A 19,653-nucleotide genomic window follows, 5' to 3' on the forward strand; every position below is an offset into this window, starting at 1 on the left:
CTTGTGCCAGCTCGCTGGGATGGCTTGACACCTCACTTCCACCTGGCCCTCCTTCCCTTCGTTCACGTGGGTCACTCCCGTGCCTGACCACCCCCCCCTTCCACAACTCTCCACCCCGACCAGGCGCTCACATCTCACATCCTCTGCCCCAGCCATTCCCTCTACCTAGAGTGCCCTTCCCTTTAGTGCTGAGCAAGCCAACTCTTCCAGCAACTTCTCTCTCCTCCCTGGACTGGCAGAAGCTCTTCAAGACTTTCCCAAGACCCTGTGCCTATCTCCTCAGCACCCGGAGGCCTGGATCTTCAGTACCTGCCCTGCCCGGGGAGGTGACCCGCCAGTATCCACAACTCCCCATCAAGGCAGGTCAGGACTGGTGTCCCAGGAGTGGCAAGGAGTGCTATGGGGATGGGGCAGTGCCAGTTCTGGGGGGCCATGGAGGGGTCTCTCTGGGGTAGTATTCCTGCCCACAGGCCTTCTAGGGAGTCTTCCAGAGCCAGGAGAGTCACCTGACCTCCAGCTACTAGGGCTGGCTGAGACCCACCTCTGCTTCTCATGGCACTCCAGCTCAGGTGCCACCATTCTGACTTACATCCAGGCTCCCCTCCCCAACCCAGCTTCCAGAACTCATATTTGCAGATATTGATAGAGCCCTCTTCCAGCCAGGTTCCTTTCCCCACCCTGGGCAGTGCAATGAAAAGCACCTGAGCCTCGCCGCTCCCCCACCCCCCCGCCTCAAACCCAAGGAAAGGACTAGGGGTGCTCTCCCCACGCCCCTCCGCCTGACAAGCAGCCACAGTCCCAGCCTCCTCACCCGCCCTGTTCCAGGACCCCGCTGGAGGCTTGGGGAGTGGGGGACACAGCTCACAAAGAGCCTTTTGAGCCCCGCGCCTAGGGAACGCCCCTGCCCAGGCCTAGGGAAGGGATCTAAGGCATGAGGCTTTGCCCTCCAGGACCTGGGAAAGGTCCTGGGGCCAGCTTGTTGGGGGAGGGGGCATCAGAGCCCAGTAGTCTCCCTGGAATCCCGCCCCCACATCCTTGTCTCTATGCCCCCAACCCCTGGTCCTGGGGCTCCCACTCCAGCCCATAGGGTGACGCCCAGGGAGGGAGGGGGCTGTGGGAGCCCTGAAGGCTTGGCGGGGTGGGGGTTGCGCCTGGAGCCCAGAGATGGAGGCTGAGGGCCAGGAGTGCGGGGATGGAGGGGCTGCGGCTAAGGTCACCCTGGACGCCAGGGTCAACTCACCCATCTCCAGCCCGGTCTCAGCAGCGGAGGCAACAGCAGCAGCATCGGCGATGGCTGCGTGGCCCTCGAGGCCCCAGCGGGGAGATACTGGGGTCTGCTACAGCCTCTCACCCCATCTCGAGCTCCTGCAGAGTCTGGGGCGAGCGCAGGGCATCGCGGGCATCCCGACCCAGCGCCCGGCCCACATCCCCCTCTCACGCCCCCACCTCCACACTTTCCTGCGGTCCAGGCACTGCCACCAGGCTGCACCCTGGGACGCAGCGTGGGGGCAGGTCTCCCCGGAAGGGGCGTGTGGGACGAGAGGGGTGCGAAGGCGAGGCCTGAGCGCGGCAAGCAGAGGTGCCAGCTCCCGCCTGGCACGGAGGCTCCGGACCCCGCCCCACCCCCACCGGAGACCCCTCCCCTCCTTTCGCAGTGCCCAGCTGGGCCTGGAGGGGACATCGGAGCCCAATAGTCTCCCTGGCATCCAGCCCCCACCTCCCTGTCTCGACGCCCCCAACCCCTGACCCGGGGCTCCCGCTCATGCCCCTAGGGTCACTCTCAGGGAGGGAGGAGGCTGTGAGAGCCCTGACGCCGTGGGAGGGTGGTTGTGCCAGGAGCGCGGAGATGGAGGCGGAGGGCCAGGAGGAGGGCGTGGATGGAGGGGCTGTGGAGCGGGTTCCCTGGGATGCCAGGGTCAACTCACCCATCTCCAGCCTGGTCTCAGCAGCGCAGGAAACGGCGGTGGCGGCGGCGGCGGCGGCGGCGGCGATGGCTGCGCGGTCCTCGAGGCCCCGGCGGGGAGATGCTGGCGTCTGCTGCAGCCTCTGACCCCATCTCAGGCTCCGGCGGAGGCTGAGGCATGCGCCCGGCATCGCGGGCATCAAGGCCCCGCGCCCGGCCCATAGCCCCGCGTCCCGGCCCCACCTCCACCCCTTCCCGCGGTCTAGGCATGGCGGCCAGTCTGCACCCTGGGACGCGGCGCGGGGAAGGGGCCCCCCGGGAGGGGCGTGTGGGGCGAGAGGGGTGCCAAAGGCAGGCCGGAACGCGGCGAGCAGAGGTGCCCGCTCCCGCCTGGCTCGGCAGCTCCGGACCCCGCCCCACCACCCACCGGAGCCCCCTCCCCTCCGTTCACAGTGCCCCGCTGGGCCTGGGCGTGGGAGTGGGAGCCCAATAGTCTCCCTGGCATCCGGCCCCCACCTCCCTGTCTCGAAGCCCCCAACCCCCGGGCCCGGGGTTCCCGCTCCCGCCCCTAGGGTCATGCTCAGGGAGGGAGGGGGCTGTGGGAGCCCTGAAGACGTGGGGCGGGGAGGGTTGTGCCGGCAGGGCGGAGTTCAAGGCGGAGGGCTAGGAGTGCGTGGATGGAGGGGCTGTGGCGCGGGTCCCCCGGGACGTCAGTGTCAACTCACGCATCTCCAGCCTGGTCTCAGCAGCGGAGGCGGCAGCGGTGGCGGCGGCTTTGGCTCCGCGGCCCCCGCTGCCCCAGGCTGGGAGATGCTGGCTTCCGCCACAGTCTCTAGTCCCATCCCGGGATCCGGAGGCGGCTGCAGCGGGCTCCTGGCTTCTCGGGAGTCGCGGCCCCGGGCCCGGTCCCTATCCCCGCCTCACGCCCCCACCTCCACCCCCTCCCGCGGTCCAGGCACGGCCGCCTGGCTGCACCCTGGGCCGCGGCGCGGGGGAGGGGCCCCTCGGGAGGCGCGCGTGGGGCGAGAAGGGTGCCAAGGCAAGACCCGAGCGTGGTGAGCAGAGGTGCTGGCTCCCGCTGGGTTCTGTGGCTTGGGACCCAGGGACCCCGCCCCACCCCCCACCGGAGCCCCCTCCCCTCTGTTCTCTGCACCGCGCTGGGCCGGCGTCGGAGCTGTGAGTACCCTTGACAGTTAGGCCTCTGTGGCATGCGCAGTGGTTGCCTCTTCTGAAGTGCGCAAGCGCGCTTGTGTTTGGTGGTATTGCTTGTTGCCGGTTACTGAGAAGTGGCAGCTACCCAAACGCGGATCCTCACTGCTGGGGTGTTGTGGCCAGGCGGGTTTGGCCTGTCTCCGGCGCTAGTGTTGAGCTCGGGAGGTAGTGGAAAGGGAGGGCGGGGTGAAGTCTCTGTGGAGCCCGCAGGCTTCACAATGAAGAGGATTTGGGGGTTCGGGAGGGAGAAGGGCATGTCGCCCTTGGGCTCCGCTTCTGGCTTGCAGAGGCAGGGCAGGGGCGTTGGGCAGAAGAACAATGGAATTGACAACTTGCTGCTGGGTTACCATGTCCAAGACAGAGATCTCAGAAAGATCCACAAGGCTGCCTGTGTGGGCAACGCAGCGCAAGTGCAGCAGATTCTGTTCTTCGCGGAAAATGGCGTGGATGATAGAGACAAGATGAACAGGTAATAGGGGCTTGGAGGCTGGCAGGGAGGAGGCGGGACGGACCTGGGAGAAGAGCACACCTGGCCTAGCTCTATCTGTGCATCCGAGCCCTCCCTCAGGGTGCTGGGTTCTCTTCCCTCCTGAGATCCCGCTGCCCCTCGGTCGTGGGAACCCTACGTGGTCTAACACCAGGCCGACAGCATGAGCGGCAAAAACAATGTCTTCAGCTGCCCTGGCACGTACTTGTTAATTCCTGAATAGACCACTTGACTCTCAAGTTTGATGTGATTTACCCAAATTTCAATAGTTATACACATGAAATTAAGTGTTGACAACATGTTGTTTTTAATGGACTCATTTTCATACCATTGTAAGGGCTGAATTGTACTGTAGGGCTAACGCTTAGCTTGAAAGTAACAACTTTGTTCTGACACTGAAGGTCAAAAGATAACAACCTTGCTTTTATTCTTGTAAATCATACTTCATACTCTTGTGGCTCAGGCTTTACCAATGAAGGGAACAAAACCTCAAAAAGAGCATCAGAGACAAGGTCAAGGAGATCCACTGGTTGCAACTTAGCGGCAAAAAGTCTAAAATAATTACCTCATTCGATAACTGTCTCTGACTCATCTGGCAACTGTTTCTAACTCATCTGGGAACTGTTTATCTGTTCTGTTCCCAGATAATGATAAAACGATGTGATCGGCTTTAAAAACTCTGTAAACTGGCTGTTCGGGCCACACTCTTATCAAGAGTGTTGGTCCCAATGGGTTGGCCTTGCCTCTCATTGTAATAAACTTTGTTGCAACTTTCACTGGTGCCCGTAGCATTGTTTCAGGAGTTGCGTGGATGCAACACCATAACGTCATAGAAAAGTGCATAATGGGAGAAATAATTCCTGTAATCAACTTCTGGGCTAGAAATTCTTGGGACAAAATCCAGTATCCAGTTTATGTCTGTGTACACTTAGGTATGTATGCTATTTCCTGAGGGACCTTGGAAGGACATTTTCAAGTGGAAGATGGCTCTGAATAGGAGGACTCCTTTTTCTCAAAATGTGTACCCTTCCTGTATTTGTCAGTGTTAGGTAAAGCAAATGAAAGCATCCTGGTTTTAAGAATTTTGAGCTACACATGCTCTTCTTGTGATGTCATTAAGGAAATTTTTGGACTCACTATCTTGTACATCTGAAAGTGATAGAACACTGTATGTTAACAAACTGGAATTAACCTAAGAACTTATGTTTTTGTATAGGAGGTAGATTTGCCCTTCCAGATATCAAAATGTACCTGAAATTTCCACAAATTATTCATTTACAAACAGCTGAAAAGACCGATAAAGGAGTGGTGCAGAGTAGAACATGACCAACGCTCAAATATACATAAGACTTTTGAATTTGATACTGGTGACATTTCATATTAGTAGGAAAAGGTGAATTATTCATAAGTAGTGGAGAAACAGCCGATTTGGAGAAAACTTGTTAGAATTTTATCTCCCTAAAATAAGTTCCAGATGGGATATCAATTTAAAAATTGTAATATGCAAAATAAGAAAAGTGACAGAAAAAAATCCCACAAGTGCCTATTTACCCATCTTAAGAATGACTTGAAAAGCAAGACTTTTGGGGGGTGCCTGGGTGGCTCAGTCAGTTAAGCCTCTGACTCTTGATTTCGGCTCAGGTCATAATCTCAGGTGTTCATGGGTTCAAGCCCTTCGACGGGCTCCCTGCTGTCAATGTGGAGCATGCTTGGGATTCTGTGTTGCTTCTCTGTCTCTCTCTTTCTCTCTCTCTCTCTCTCTCTCTCTCTCTCTCTCTCTCTTTATCTCTCTCTCTCTCTATTTCTATCTCTCAAAAAAAAAAAATTGGGGCCCCTGGGTGGCTCAGTTGGTTAAGCGGTCTGACTTTGGCCCAGGTCATGATCCCATGCTTTGTGGGTTCGAGCCCCGCTTCAGGCTTTGTGCTGACAGCTCAGATTCTGTGTCTCCCTCTCTCTCTGCCCTTCCCTTGCTTGCACACTGTGTCTCTGTCTCCCAAAAATAAATAAATATTAAAAATGTTTTTTTAAATCAAGAATTCTGGAGATTGATTTAGCAACATAAAAAACTAAAAGCCTCTATCAGAAAATAATATTATTAAAATAAAAGACAATGCACTTGCAAATATTTACAACATATTTGTATCCGACAACAGAATCTATCTTCGTTTTACAGAGAAGTCTTTGAAATCAAAACGAACAAAAACCTGTAATTTGAAATCGTGCAAAGTATTTCTTTGCATATCTACAAGGGACCAGTGGACATAGGGAAATATACTGTCCCTGGGAAAAAAGAAATTTAAGTGAAAAAGGGACTGAAATACGGTTTTCCGTCTACAACCTTTGTGAAAATAGAGTGATGGTGCTTATACTGCCGCTTAAAGTTTAAGTTGTTTTCGACTTTCCAATAGACAATTTGGTGTAAGTACCACATTTAAAAAATATGTATTCCTTTTACCCATCAATTTTATTTCTACTAAAATATCTTTAGGAAATCACTAGAGATAAATGGCATACATTTTGCTTTTCTCAGCACTATTTAAAATAGCAATGTATTAAGAAGAACTCGTATAATGGCTTTTATAAGTAAATGTCATTACATCCATAAGATGGATATGTGATCATTGAAAGTGGCATAGATAATAGATATACACAGAGATGCAGAGCTGTGCTTTAGTTGATCATTAAGTGAGAACAAAAATCAGTGTGATCATAGGTACACACAAGCAGTTTTATGTTAAGCCCAAAAATGCACAAAATGTGATGACATTTGTTATTTCTGAGCCTTTGTATTTACATGCATTTTTCTTTGCCTTCAAAGAAAATCTGTGCTTTCTGCAGGAAAAGGTGTATAAAGGTCCTATTAAAAGTTTATTATCAACAGAAAGGGTTTATTGTCGTTGAAGTAATCCTGGAGAAGAGCAAGAATATTGATCTTATATACATAAAAATAATTTCTCACTTTGTGTTAAAAAATATTTTTGGATGTAAAATAAGAAAAGTGAGTTAATTAAAATGTTTTTTGAGGACTGGCATATTTGGACAACTTTTGGCCTCTTCAGAAGTAAAGGGAGTATTTTTATTTGCACTTGTAGATTTTATTATGCATATATTAAGCATATACATATGTTTTCTGTTATAGGTAGCTTTATTACGTGTAATAGGTAAATGATTTATATTAATCATGAAAATAAAATATATTAGTTGTGTCCTTGTGAAAAAAATAAGACCTAGCAGATATAAGTTTACTGTTTCAGAAGTATGCTTTCCTTTATATACCTTTTCTTTAAAAATATTGAACTCTCCAAATGTATTTATCCACTCTTTCCATCCATTTATTTATCACCTAGAACCTGCACATATATTATATAGCGGAAATACTCTACCCAAGATCCTTTTGTTCTCAAAGACTTCATTTTGCACAGTATGAGCAAGAGGAGGAATTTTATTTATTTATTTTCTAAAGATTTTTTTTTAAGTTTAATCATTTATTTTCTGAGAGGGATGGGGTGGGGGTGGGGGTGGGGGGAATGGAAGGACAGAGAGAATCCCAAGCACGCCCCGTGCTGAAAGCAGGAACTTTTGCAATACACTTTTCAAAGAGTCCCAGCACGGGGCTTGAGCCAGTGAACATGAGATCGTGACTTGAGCCCAGATCAAGAGCTGCACACTTAACAGACTGAGCCACCCAGGTGCCCCAGCTTTTATCTTGTTTACTTTATGTTTTAAGTGTTATTTATTGTTGAGGGTGAAAGCATGAGCAGGGGGAAGGGGAAAGGGAGAGGAGGGACAGAGCATCTAAAGCAGGCTCTGCACCAGATTTTATTTTTAAGTAATCTCTATACCCATCGTGGGGCTCAAATTTACAACCCTGAGATCAAGGTCCTATGCTCTACTGACTGAGCCAGCAAGGCACCCCTAAGATGAGAAATTTTACATTGAACTATTAGGACTTAATCTCAATGGGAAGTTTTCCTCCTTCCTTTCAAATTTTCTGAAGATAGGAAATTGTAAAAGATAACCTTTACCTTACCTTCTGAAATTTATGAGAGTAGTAACTACTAATATTGATCACTGGAAATACTTGATTTTCGTACAATCTGTAGACCTCAATATTTAATAAAATGAGCTGTTCCTAGTCATTGGAATCCTGAGTTTCCTGTGGCTTAAACTTTCTTGAGAAGCAAAGTAAGAAGTTCTTAAAAATGTTTTCCTTTTGTTAATTTTGTCCTCTTTTCCTATAATGCTTTTCAGAACTAAAATTTATTTAAGTGCCAATCATATGACTAGAACTGCAATAGACCTATTGTATATACCATCATTTCACATAATGGAAGGCACCAAGATTCTATGCTGTCCCACTATTTTATATACCAATTACTTTTTAAAGTCCTGCCATTTTCAGTTGTAAGACATTTTGAGTTATAAATTGCATTCCAATGTCAGAGATATTAAAATGTGACAAAATGAGCATGTTAGAATCATTGAAATGCAGTATTCTTGCTAATCCTTAAAACATGTCTGCAAAGTAGGTGTAATTGTATCAAGGTACCTAATTGAAGTGTTGTTTATGTAAAGCAGTAGTAATGGTAAAAATTATATTATCCAACAACTATTGAGATGTTATTTGTGCTAGGAAGTGTTCTAAATACTTGCATAGATCCTCATTTAAGCATCACAACGAGGTCTTGTGAGATAACTACTCAGTATTTTATTTTATTTCATTTCATTTCATTTCATTTCATTTCATTTCATTTTATTATTAATTATTTTATTTTATTTTATTTTATTTTTTTAATGATCTCTACACCTACTGTGTGGCTTCAAACTCACGACCCTGAGATCAAGAGTTACATGCTCTTCAGACGGAGCTAGCCAGGTGACACGAGACAACTACTATTTTTATCCCCTTTTGTTGAGGACATTGAGGATAAGTCTAAGCAATAGCTAGTGAGTGACAGAGTTAAACTAGGATTCAAACCCAAGTGGAGCTGAATCCCGATGTCATACTCTGTCTCTTCAAACAGGCTGCTTTTTTATTAGTGTGATGAGTAATCACTACTAAACATTGTACTTTCTCCATAGGAAAACTGAACCTTTGTTTTGGAGGCATAGGAATAACATGCTACTTAATGTTTACAAATTCTTGAATTAACTGCAAGTTTTGAGAGAGTGCACTATCATTTCCTAAAAAGTCCTCTCACTTTTTTAGGACTGCTCTCCATTTGGCCTGTGCCAATGGCCATCCAGAAGTGGTGACCCTCCTACTAGAGAGGAAATGTCATCTTAACCTCTGTGATCATGAAAACAGGACAGCTCTCATGAAGGTATGTAGTACCAGCTATGTCTGCCTGAGATAGATTTGATGTCATTACTTAGAATGCAAATGAAATTATTGCCTTGAAACAAAACGAGGTGGTGAAACCTTTTGGCATGCTTAATTTAAATTCTCAGAATTTACACTCTGTTTCTTGGCATATCACTGACAGGCCGTACAGTGCCAGGAAGAGAAATGTGTAAACATACTATTGGAAAATGGTGCCTATCCAAATATTAGGGATGTGAGTGGCAACACTGCTCTCCACTATGCGGCCTTTGGTGATAATATATCCATAATAGAGAAGCTGCTGCTATATAATGTGAATACTGAAGCAAGAAATAAGGTAAATAACAATTTATACAATATTTGAAATTTTATATATATACATGAATATGTTAGCCTCAAAATGTTTTATTTCACACACACACACACTCACTCACTCACTGAATTCTATACATCAGGCCCTGTCATCATGGAAATAACTCCAATGCCAAGTCAGGGAGGGCTAGAAAAAGGTAGTGCCCACAGAAAGGGCAAAGTTGTATCTCTCAGCCACTCTTCCACCCCAGAAAGAAAATGTTTCCATTAGTGCCTACAAGTGGATGGTAGTCTCAGAGCCCGTAAAGGACTAAAGGTCTAGAGGGGAGTGAGGTGATGATGGAGGCTGGGTGCAATGCAGGGGCTTAGGCAAGGGGTGCTGCTGGGGATAGGTGGGAGGAAGAATGGAGACCCAGACCCAGCAGGGAGAGCTTGGATGTGTGCAAGCAGAAGGAGAAAGCAGCAGGTTGTAGGTGCTAGGCACTGCAGGCCCCGGTGCTCTGAAGATGAGGGCATTGGGGTCAGGTCATGTCTTGACATCCAGCAAAGGCATCTACTTGTGTTGGTAGCCACTCGGCCACCCATGTACCATGTTGGGGTGTCCCACTTCAGAGAGTAGCTCCTGCTCAACCTTGTGTAGCTCCTCAGCAGGGTTGTAGCTATACATGGGGAGTAGATGATGGCCACACTTGCTGGCCCACTTTCCTTTTCTTTGACATGCATTACCTCTCACTGCTGAAGCCCCTAGAGGAACACCCTTGGTTGACACGGGCAGGGTCAATTTTACGTATTTGGAAGTTCAAGGATTCCCTGAATGAAAATATTTGGCAATAACTTATTTATCTAAGATTTCTTCCTTCTTCCTTCCTTCCTTCCTTCCTTCCTTCCTTCCTTCCTTCTTATTATTTTTTATTTATTTTTGAGAGAGAGATACAGAGACAGAGACAGAACAAGAGGGGGAGAGGGGCAGAGAGAGGAAGACACAGAATCTGAAGCAGGCTCCCAGCTGTCAGCACAGAGCCCAATGCAGGGCATGAACTCATGAGCCATGAGATTAAGACATGAGCCGAAGTTGGATGCTCTACCAACTGAGCCACCTAGGCACCCCTAAGATTTCATTTTAAATGAGGATACTTCTAAAGAAACAGAGAATACTGCTTTGTTTTATGTATTTATGGCAAATATTTATGAAAACAATATATTTGTTAAAGGTAAAACTTATTTTGTTTTCACATATTTTTCCCATCCAATTTTTTTTTATTAGTGAAAAACAACACAGGAAAGCAAAATTTGCCCTAGGATTTGTATTAAAACTCAAAGAAAACAAATGCATTTTACAATAAAAAACATTGCTGCTGTTGACAAGTTCCTATTTGATAAAAAAGTGATTTATAAAAATGGGATTTATCTTTTATTGGCCAAGGCTTAAGAGAAAAAAGGGGAAAGGAGGGAGCAGTCAGAACTAAGTAGGCCAATTTGGAAATTTGACAAGTGAGAGAAAATAACAAGAAGAGGCTGTTTGTTTTATTGTTTTTTTTTTCCCCTTCAGTTTATATGTTTAGTCAAGGAGTCTTCAATTTTTGAGGGGAATAATTGTTACTTAGGGAAAGAGTGAGTTGCAAACCTGCCTAGAGACCAAGTGTAGGAGGACTCAGAGGAAATCAGATTGGCAGTGAACAGGTGGTTGATTAAGTGGGCAAGGAGAAGAAAGAACAAATAATTAACTGTCATATAATCCTATTCTGGCAGAAACACCCACTTAGGTAAGAGTCTAAACTCTGCTCTGAAATCTAGAATATCTTGATGGGAAGTAAGAAGTTTAAAAGTAATGAAATCAAGTTGCATTTTGACTTTACATTTAGTCCCTGTTCTACCTCTGCTCAGGGAAATTAAATGCAATTTTGATAAGTCATTCTTTTGGCTAAGTCTTCAAATGATAGAGGGAGTTGGCCACATAGATGAGACTGATGTGATTGCTGCACCAGCTCTCAGCTAGAATTGTGGTGGTGAATCCCCGTGCCCTGGGGAAGTTCCAATTTTTTTTTTTAACAAGCCTAAACTCTCCCCTGAAGAGTTTGAGTAAATCTAGTAACATGTATACATAGACATGGATATTTAGAAATATTTTTTTTGAGACTGTGCTACAACTCTTGGTTAAGAACTACTGGGGTGTGTGGGTGGCTCAGTCGGTTAAGCGTCTGACTTCAGGCTCAGGTCATCATCTCACAGTTCACAAGTTCTAGCCCCGTGTTGGGCTCTGTGCTGACAGCTTAGACAGAGCCTGGAGACTGCTTCATATTCTGTAGTCTCCCTCTCTTTTTGCCCCTCCCCTGCTCATGCTCTTTCTCTCTCTTCCACAAAAAGTGGACATTTAAAAAAAATTTAAAAAAGCTAACTACTGAATGGAGGGGTACCCAGGTTGTTCAGTTGATTAAGCGTCCGACTTCCACTCAGGTTGTGATCTCATGGTTTGTGAGTTCGAGTCCCACATTGGGCTCTGCACTGATGGTGCAGAAACACATGAGAGTCTCTCTCTCTGCCCCTCCCCCACTCACTCACGCTTGCTCTCTCTCTCTCTCTCTCTCTCTCTCTCTCATATTCATAGCCATTTGGTTATTACAAGCAGTGTTTTCCTGATTGCAATAGGAAAAATCTTGAATCTTCTTTATTAGTTGAAGCTATGTGACCGACTGTCTTATGATGTCTGTTAAATTCATATAGCCCTGGCATAATCCAAATGGTAGTTTTAAACATGGAAATGTAGTTAGTGACAATACAGTTGGGAATTGTTTCCATAATTTAGTTTCAGCATAGTTGTGAACTAATTTGTCTATTTGATTAACAGTCTGGGAGAATTAAACACAGATAGATTGCAGTTTTAAGAAGCATTGGAAAAATTCTTAAGGTGTGTGTTACTAGTCTTTTTGTGGTGATTCTTTTAGACAGAGAGAGCGTGAGTGGGGGAGAAGGGCAGAGGGAGAGAGGGAGAACCTCAAGCAGGCTCCAAGCTCAGTGCCAAGCTTGATGCAGGACTCAGTCCCACAACTCTGGGATCATGACCTGAACTGAAGTCAAGCGTCAGATGCTCAACTGACTAAGCCACCCAGGCTCCCCTCTTATGAGTCTTAATAGCAATTGTTATTATGTGTTGGGGCCTAAGTTTTTGCTAAAACGTGATACTGATACTTCAGGAAAGATTTCCATACAAATATTTGCTTTAGGCACAACCAAAATACCCGTGGGCTATTGACTAAATTTGGCCCCTGGATGTGTTTCGTTTCCTCCATAAATTGAGTCAACATTTAAAATTATGACACTCATGCAGAAATCTGGATTTCAGACTTTTCTTATAGAATCATACCTGGTACTTTGAGCCCATACTATTGTTTGGTATGCATTCCAGCGGCTGACCTTTTTATATGAGGTGTGTGTGTCTCCAGTTTGCTACTGTCCCCACTTAGGTTCTTCACTTACTCGAGTCACCTACTTTGCCTCCATAAGCATTGTGTTTACAATTACTGTTTTATTTTATATATATATATATATATATATATATACACACACACACACACACACACATATATTTATACACACACATATATACATATATATACACACACATATATACATATATATATATATATATATATATATATATATATATGACTGTGCTAATCATATCTCTTTTGGACACAAAGAAACCTTGATAATTTTTTTTAAAGTTAATTTTGACAAAGAGAGAGAGAGAATCCCTAGGAGGCACTGGGTTTGAACTCATGAATCATGAGACCATGACTTGAGCTAAAGTCAAGAGTCAGATGCTTAACTGACTGAGCTACCCAGGCGCCTCTGTTTTACGGTCTATTTTGATAAAGATTTCAAGGTTTTCAAGGCAATCCATATTAATTTATAATATATATTTTGTATTTTATGTTAATGTCTTCGGAATAGGATTGAATTTTCCAAGTTAGACTTTCTAAGTTGTTTTTGTATTGTATTCATTTTTTTAATGTTTATTGATTTTTGAAGGAGAGAGAGCACGTGCATGAGTGGGGGAGGGGCAGAGAGAAAGGGAGACACAGAATCCCAAGCAGGCTCCAGGCTGAACTGTCAGCATAGAGCCCAATGCAGAGCTTGAACTCACAAACCATGACATCATGACCTGAACCGAAGTCGGCCTTTTAACTGACTGAGCCATCCAGGTGCCCCACAAGTTAGTTTGAAAACAAGACACTTTTTCTTTCTGTGTACTATAAATAATCGTATTCCTGGGGTGCCTGGGTGGCTCAGTCAGTTGAGCGTCTGACTTTGGCTCAGGTCATGATCTCGCTGTCTTTGAGCTTGAGCCCCTTGTGGGGTTCTGTGCTGACAGCTCAGAGACTGTAGCCTGCTTCGGATTCTGTGTCTCCCTCTCTCTCTGCCCCTTGCCCGCTCATGCTCTGTCTCTCTCTGTCAAAAATAAATAAACATTAAAAGAAACAACATTTGAATAATCGTATTCCTATTGGAATATTTGCAAACCGTATTAGATTAATCATGGTTACAGTTGAATAGGTTATGCCTATTGCAAACAATATTCTCTTTCTCTTCAGAATTGTTCCCTAAAAATGCAAATAATGTAGTCACTTTCATTATGCTAAAAATGATCTGTATAAATCAGTGTTTGAATTTTTATTGATAAGCCATTATATTTTTATTTCCGATTTATAGTTTGCCTAAAATATAAAGTAAGTAGCTATTCCAGTGGAAACTGGAATACAACTAGAATACAAACAATTTTTTTAGAAGTAGATACGTATTAGGGTCCCAGGATTATTATAATTGACAATAAAATTTCATATGGAGCTTCCTAACAGTTAAGATAAAAATTTAGCATTTTATAATAGGAGAAAGCCCATGGGCTATTTAATACTAAGTAATCAAAGTTCATTTGAAGCTTAACTCTTGGAGTTCTGAGCCCATCTCCTTAGTGACCCATTTGGAGCAGCGATGCCTTATGTTGACATCTCGGATGTCAGTGGATCCTGATACCACTGACAGAAGACAAGCAAGTTTGTATAACTTGGGGAAAAGCTTCACCTTTATCGGAAAACTCTCCAAACTATATCCCTGAAACTCTGATTCCTCAAATGTGAATGTTTGCCACAAAAAGGATTGTCAAATGGGGACTGAGCAGATTTACATGGATTTCTGTAATGCCAGACATATAATGCAGTTTTATAATATTTCTCAAACATAGATGATCATGAAATCTTTCCATTGGGACATAGTACTTACCTTCTGGCAAAGTAGGTATTCTTTGGAAGATAATTTAAGAAACACTACTCCAGAGATCATCATTTAGGTTATTAATTCAGTAAAAGTACTTAAAGCATATACTGCTGTGTTTTGGAGTTTGGAGATACAGAGATAAGAAATAGCCCCTGCTCTCAAGAAGCTCTTGGTTTAGATAGGGAACAATAACTACAGTATACCATGATAAGTACTGTGATAGAAGCAACGATCTTGGAACCAGTGAGTGTTTGAAGTGATTTTGGGAGAATGACTTCATATAATCTATTGAAGAAGGTGGAGAAGGGCTATTTTATTAAAAAGAATTTTTAATGTGTATTTCTTTTTGAGAGAGAGAGAGAAAGAGCGAGGGGAGAGAGAGAGAGAGAGAGTGAGAGAGAGAATCTGGAACAGTCTCCAGGCTGTGCGCTGCCAGCATAGAGCACAATGCAGGGATCGAACTCACAAACCCTGAGCTCATGACCTGAGCTGCAGTTGGTCACTTAACCAACTGAGCCACCCAGGTGCCCCAGTGGAGGAGGGCTATTTTAAAGAGAAGCAGCAGCAGGTGAAAGCACAGTGGTGGGAAGGAAGAGGCCATTTTTTATTTACTTTTTGTATTATATGTTTCAGTTTAGAGGATCTTTTGTATGTTTTAAAATTCCGTATGGAAAGGTGTAATTTTGTAAATTCTAAATTGTTTTTGCTCTTTTACAGGATAACATCACACCACTTCTAGTTGCCGTAAATGAAAACAAACAGCAAATAGTGGAAGTTTTAGTAGAAAAGGCAGCAAATATACATACAGAGGATAAATTAAAAAGGGGCAGTAGTTTTCTTTTCAACCTTAGTATGGTTCTAGAGTGGTAATAATTATTCAAGTCAGGAAGATTAACTTCAGAAGAAGAATATTAATTTATAATTATATAGTGAAAAATGTAAACACATCACCAGTTAGGCAGAAAGCAATTATTCTGACTGGGCAACATGAAGAACAGGGTATAGCAGAATTCATATGCCTTGATGATGTTGACTCGTGTCATTTGCAGTGTTTATTTTTAAGTAGGTTCCATGTTCGCCGTGGAGTCCAAAGCTGGGCCTGAACTCATGACTCTGAGATCAAGACCCGACCTGAGGTCAAGCGTCTGATGCTTAACCAAATGAGTCACCCAGTTGCTCCTGCAATGGTTTTTTTTTTGTTGTTGTTTTGTTTTGTTTTGTTTTTTCTGCCACATGATTTTGTGTTAACTAAAGGGATTTCATTTTAGTTTTATAAAGGATGGACTCTCAGCTCTTAATTTACTTAATGGCACAATATTGGCCTTCTTAACCCATTTATGGTATTTTTTAAACTTCTACTTCATAGAGGGACCTGGATGGCTCAGTTGGTTAAGCATCCGACTTTGGCTCAGGTGATCATCTCATGGTTCGTGGATTGAACCCCACATCAGGCTCTGTGCTAACAGTGTAGAGCCTGCTTCGGATTCTCAATCTCTGTCTCTCTGTCTCTCTCTGTCTCTCTCTCTCTCTGTCTCTGCCCCTTGCCCACACTCTCGTGTGCACTCTCTCTCTTTCTCAAAATAAATCGTAAATAAACTAAAAAAAAAAAAAGAACTTCTATTTCATATACATTTTTCCTTCAAAGATGTATATTGGGGTGCCTGGGTGTCTCAGTTGGTTACGTCTATGACTTTGGCTGTGATCATGATGTCATGGTTCGTGGGTTCGAGCCCCACGCCGGGCTCTGTGCTGACACCTCGGAGCCTGGAGTTGCTTTGGATTCTGTGTATCCCGCTCTCTCTCCCTCTCCTTGCTTGAGCTCTGTCTCTCAAAAGCAAATAAATGTTAAAAAAAAAAAGATGCATTTTAAACATAAATAGGAGTTGTTGTGTCTTTTGGATGACACTTTTCTTTAAATTGCTTTTTTTTTCTTTTTTGAGTAAAACTGATGTCGTTAGGTGATCTCTAAGTGATGATTAATTACTATTACCAAGTCTCATCAGGTTTTATCCTTTTTCATGTCCAGTATATGTATTTTTGATTTTATTTTCAATTGGTAGGAGTAGAAAAATGAAAGATAACTTTAACTGTATAGACTTTTCCTTTAATGAGGATAAGTTATAGGTGGGTGATAAAGAAAGAAGAGATGTGCTTTAGATTCACACAAGACTAGGTTGATTCATAGCTTTCCTACTGGCTAGGTGTTGTGACCTTGGGAGTGTTACGTATCATCACTAAATATGTTTCATGATATGAAAAGGAGGATAATAATATATCCTTCAAGGGTGGTTGTGCGTAAATCATATTTTATATACATAGCATTTAATTTAGTGCCTACCATATGCTTATCAGCATCGTTAACTATAATTATGCCTATTTTGTTAGCATTCGCATTAAAATATTATCATTTCAAGCCTGCAGATAGTTTTTATACTTACTTGACCTCTAGATGGCTTTGAAGTGCACTGTATCAGATGAAGAAGACATGGGGAATTATTTTTTTTTAAATCTTTACCTATTCAGATAAGTGACCTAGCATAGTTTCTTGTTTATCAAACGACTCTAAATTAGCAACTCTATAATACATTACCCAGGTGGGACAAGAAGCTTCCTTTTTGTCCCTTCATTTTAGTCTTGGAGATCATTTACACAGATGAACACTGAAACATGTAAATGGTCGATTCTGAACAGATAGGCAAGATATTAACCTGATAAAGTATATCAAATTAGCTGTTTAAATAACTCTAAATTCCTAAGAGTGAAGTTATCTCTGTTATTTTAGAACAGCCTTCATGCTTGCTGTAAATTATAACTCAACAAATTTAGTCAGGCCTCTTCTTCAGCAAGGTATTGACCCCTTTCCTCAAGATGTATATGGATGGGCTGCAGATGAATATGCTTATATTAAGGGTTTTAATATGTAAGTGTTTGTATTAAAATGCTAGTTATTACTAAACTGAGGCTTAAAATAATTTAACTGTTAACTTCGTATGTAACAGATGGGATTTCGTAGTTTGGTCTGGCAGTTTTGGAATAGCAGTCGGTTAGTCCACAACATTAGCCAGAAATCAAGCAAAGGACTAGACTAGTTGGAAGTAGGAATGTGTGCAGGATTCTTTATCTCAGGACTTTTGAGACCTTTATCCTCCAGGATCCTAACCTTATCCATTTCATTTCAAGTATAACCCCTCTGCATGGGACACAAATAATGTTACATCTGTGTTTTCTAACTAGTAACTTGGGTCTTGAAATGTTCAGTTTTGTAGAAGACCTTCTACTTTCCTTTGAGGGCTATCTCCTGTACTCTGTCCCTTGAATTTTCCAAGAACCTAAGGAGCACCCTAAGACCAAAGAGACAGTCCTCTTTCACAAGTCATTTGGAGGGGAAAAAAGGACATCCTGATCATTCTACAGTTTCCTTTGATTCTGTTGCTGTGGCATTGCTGTTGAAACTGGTGCTGCAGTCTGGTCGTGATTGACCTTTACTCCCAGTATTCCCTTGCTGATCCAGTTTTCAGTCTTCATGGTGTTCCACACTTAAATTTCAAAGCTACAAAGTTTCTTTGTTCACTGCACATGTACATATGCTCAGCAGCTATCCCAAAGCACCAGCACCCTGTTTGGGCAGCTGGGCCTCCTGGCTTTTGCCATACACCCCTGTCCCTCCACACTCAAAGACCTTATGTGGAACCCATATCTTAGCCTAGACTTTCCTTATGAGTTACCCTTTGAGGATCTTGTTTGTCTTTTTTTTTTTTTTTTTTTTTGCCAGAAGATGTTAGTTGGGACCATTCTAAGCTGTCAGAGAGGTTCAAATGATGCTGCAGGAAGAGATCGGACTTCCCTTTCTCCTTTGTTACCAGATCTGTACCCCTGCCTTTTTTTTAAGTAGGCTCCATGCCCAGCGTGGAGTCCAACATGGGTCTTGAACTCACGAGCCTGAGATCAAGACCCAAGCTGAGATCAAGAGTTGGATGCCCAATGGACTGAGCCTCCCAGGTGCCTCTGGACCACCGCTTTAAATCCTGTGGAGCATCTTTTCTGAAGTCAGGGAAGGTCTTATCTTGCCCTTCCCAGAGTAATGAGCATCACCTAAGAGGCCATGGCCTGAGAGGCCATGTTTTGGGTATAATATCTCATTAAATCCTCTTATCAACCTTGTAAAATAAGGCAGTAATTTCCCTTGTTTTATAGAGGGAGATTTTGAGCCAAAGAGAAGTGGCTTCTCCAAGAACAAATAGCTATAGGTTATAGAGCTAGAACTTCTGAGTTCCAAACACTCCATTCTGGCAAGCGAATTCTAATTATTCTCATTTCTATTTGATGTGTATTTACTTTTGATAGAGGGAGACGGAGTACGAGCTGGGGTGGGGGTGGTTGCAGAGAGAGAGGGAGACACAGAATCCGAAGCAGGCTCCAGGCTCTGAGCTATCAGCACAGAGCCCGACGTGGGGCTCAAAGCCATAAACCGTGAGATCATGACCTGAGCTAAAGTTGGACGCTTAACTACCCAGGTGCCCCTGGCAAGCTAGTTCTAATTTACTAAGCTAGAATGCCCTCAATTCATGACTGGTTCATCTTCCTGTTTTTTTCTTCTTTAAGTACAGACTTAATGAAAAGCTTCTAGAACGTATAAATTTGAAGTATATGGGGTAATTCAAGTTTTGATATTTGCTCTGTTATTATTTGAAATACTCTAAGAATTTGATGTATTTGGTAAATGTTTTTCATATCAGCGTTAAAATAGTAATATTATTTATCACCCTTTTTTATACATAGCAGTTAGAAAATAATTTGCCGACATAAAGAAGAAATCATGCTTAAAAATTCTTTGCAAAACAGCAATGCTGGTAAGACTTTACATAGTGAATTGCTCTTGGTGGTCCTAACATAAGTAAAGTCAGAGTAAGGGTGTTTTGATAAAGAAAGAACAATGAAGAAAAGAACACCAATGTGTAAATTGCATGCATATTTTTTTCTTTCTTAATTTCTTTCTTTATAGTCTAACGTTCAGAATTATTTATGAAATTAACTGTAGGTAATTGAAAATATGAGGCAGTATTATCTGAAAAGAAATTCATTATTTTAGTCATGACCCCTAAAATACCATGTGACATCTTTGTGTAATAAATATGAAAATGCTTT

At 43.5% G+C, this 19,653-nt stretch overlaps 1 protein-coding gene and 1 long non-coding RNA gene across 11 annotated transcripts in view; one reads left to right on the forward strand and one right to left on the reverse strand.

Moving 5' to 3' along the window:
* LOC122235727 overlaps positions 1-1,959 on the reverse strand; it is a 33,984-nt gene extending 32,025 nt beyond the window's left edge. The window contains exon 1 of the long non-coding RNA XR_006213746.1: positions 1,926-1,959. This is a non-coding gene — a long non-coding RNA (uncharacterized LOC122235727). The remainder of the gene's footprint in view (positions 1-1,925) is intronic.
* A 1,205-nt stretch (positions 1,960-3,164) lies between these two features.
* Positions 3,165-19,653, forward strand: part of LOC122235897 (ankyrin repeat domain-containing protein 26-like) — a 108,230-nt gene continuing 91,741 nt past the window's right edge. For 8 of the 10 annotated variants that reach the window (XM_042976448.1, XM_042976440.1, XM_042976441.1 and 5 more), the window contains exons 1-3: positions 3,165-3,584; positions 8,812-8,926; positions 9,089-9,262. In XM_042976448.1, the coding sequence (XP_042832382.1) occupies positions 3,334-3,584; positions 8,812-8,926; positions 9,089-9,262 (540 nt within the window). In that variant the 5' untranslated portion in view covers positions 3,165-3,333. Of the gene's footprint in view, positions 3,585-8,811; positions 8,927-9,088; positions 9,263-15,225; positions 15,600-19,653 lie in introns of those variants that run through there. The other 2 variants (XM_042976439.1, XM_042976449.1) reach the window with 2 other exon arrangements.

Source organism: Panthera tigris, chromosome F3, assembly GCF_018350195.1.
Source record: "Panthera tigris isolate Pti1 chromosome F3, P.tigris_Pti1_mat1.1, whole genome shotgun sequence".
NCBI classification, from domain to species: domain Eukaryota; kingdom Metazoa; phylum Chordata; class Mammalia; order Carnivora; family Felidae; genus Panthera; species Panthera tigris.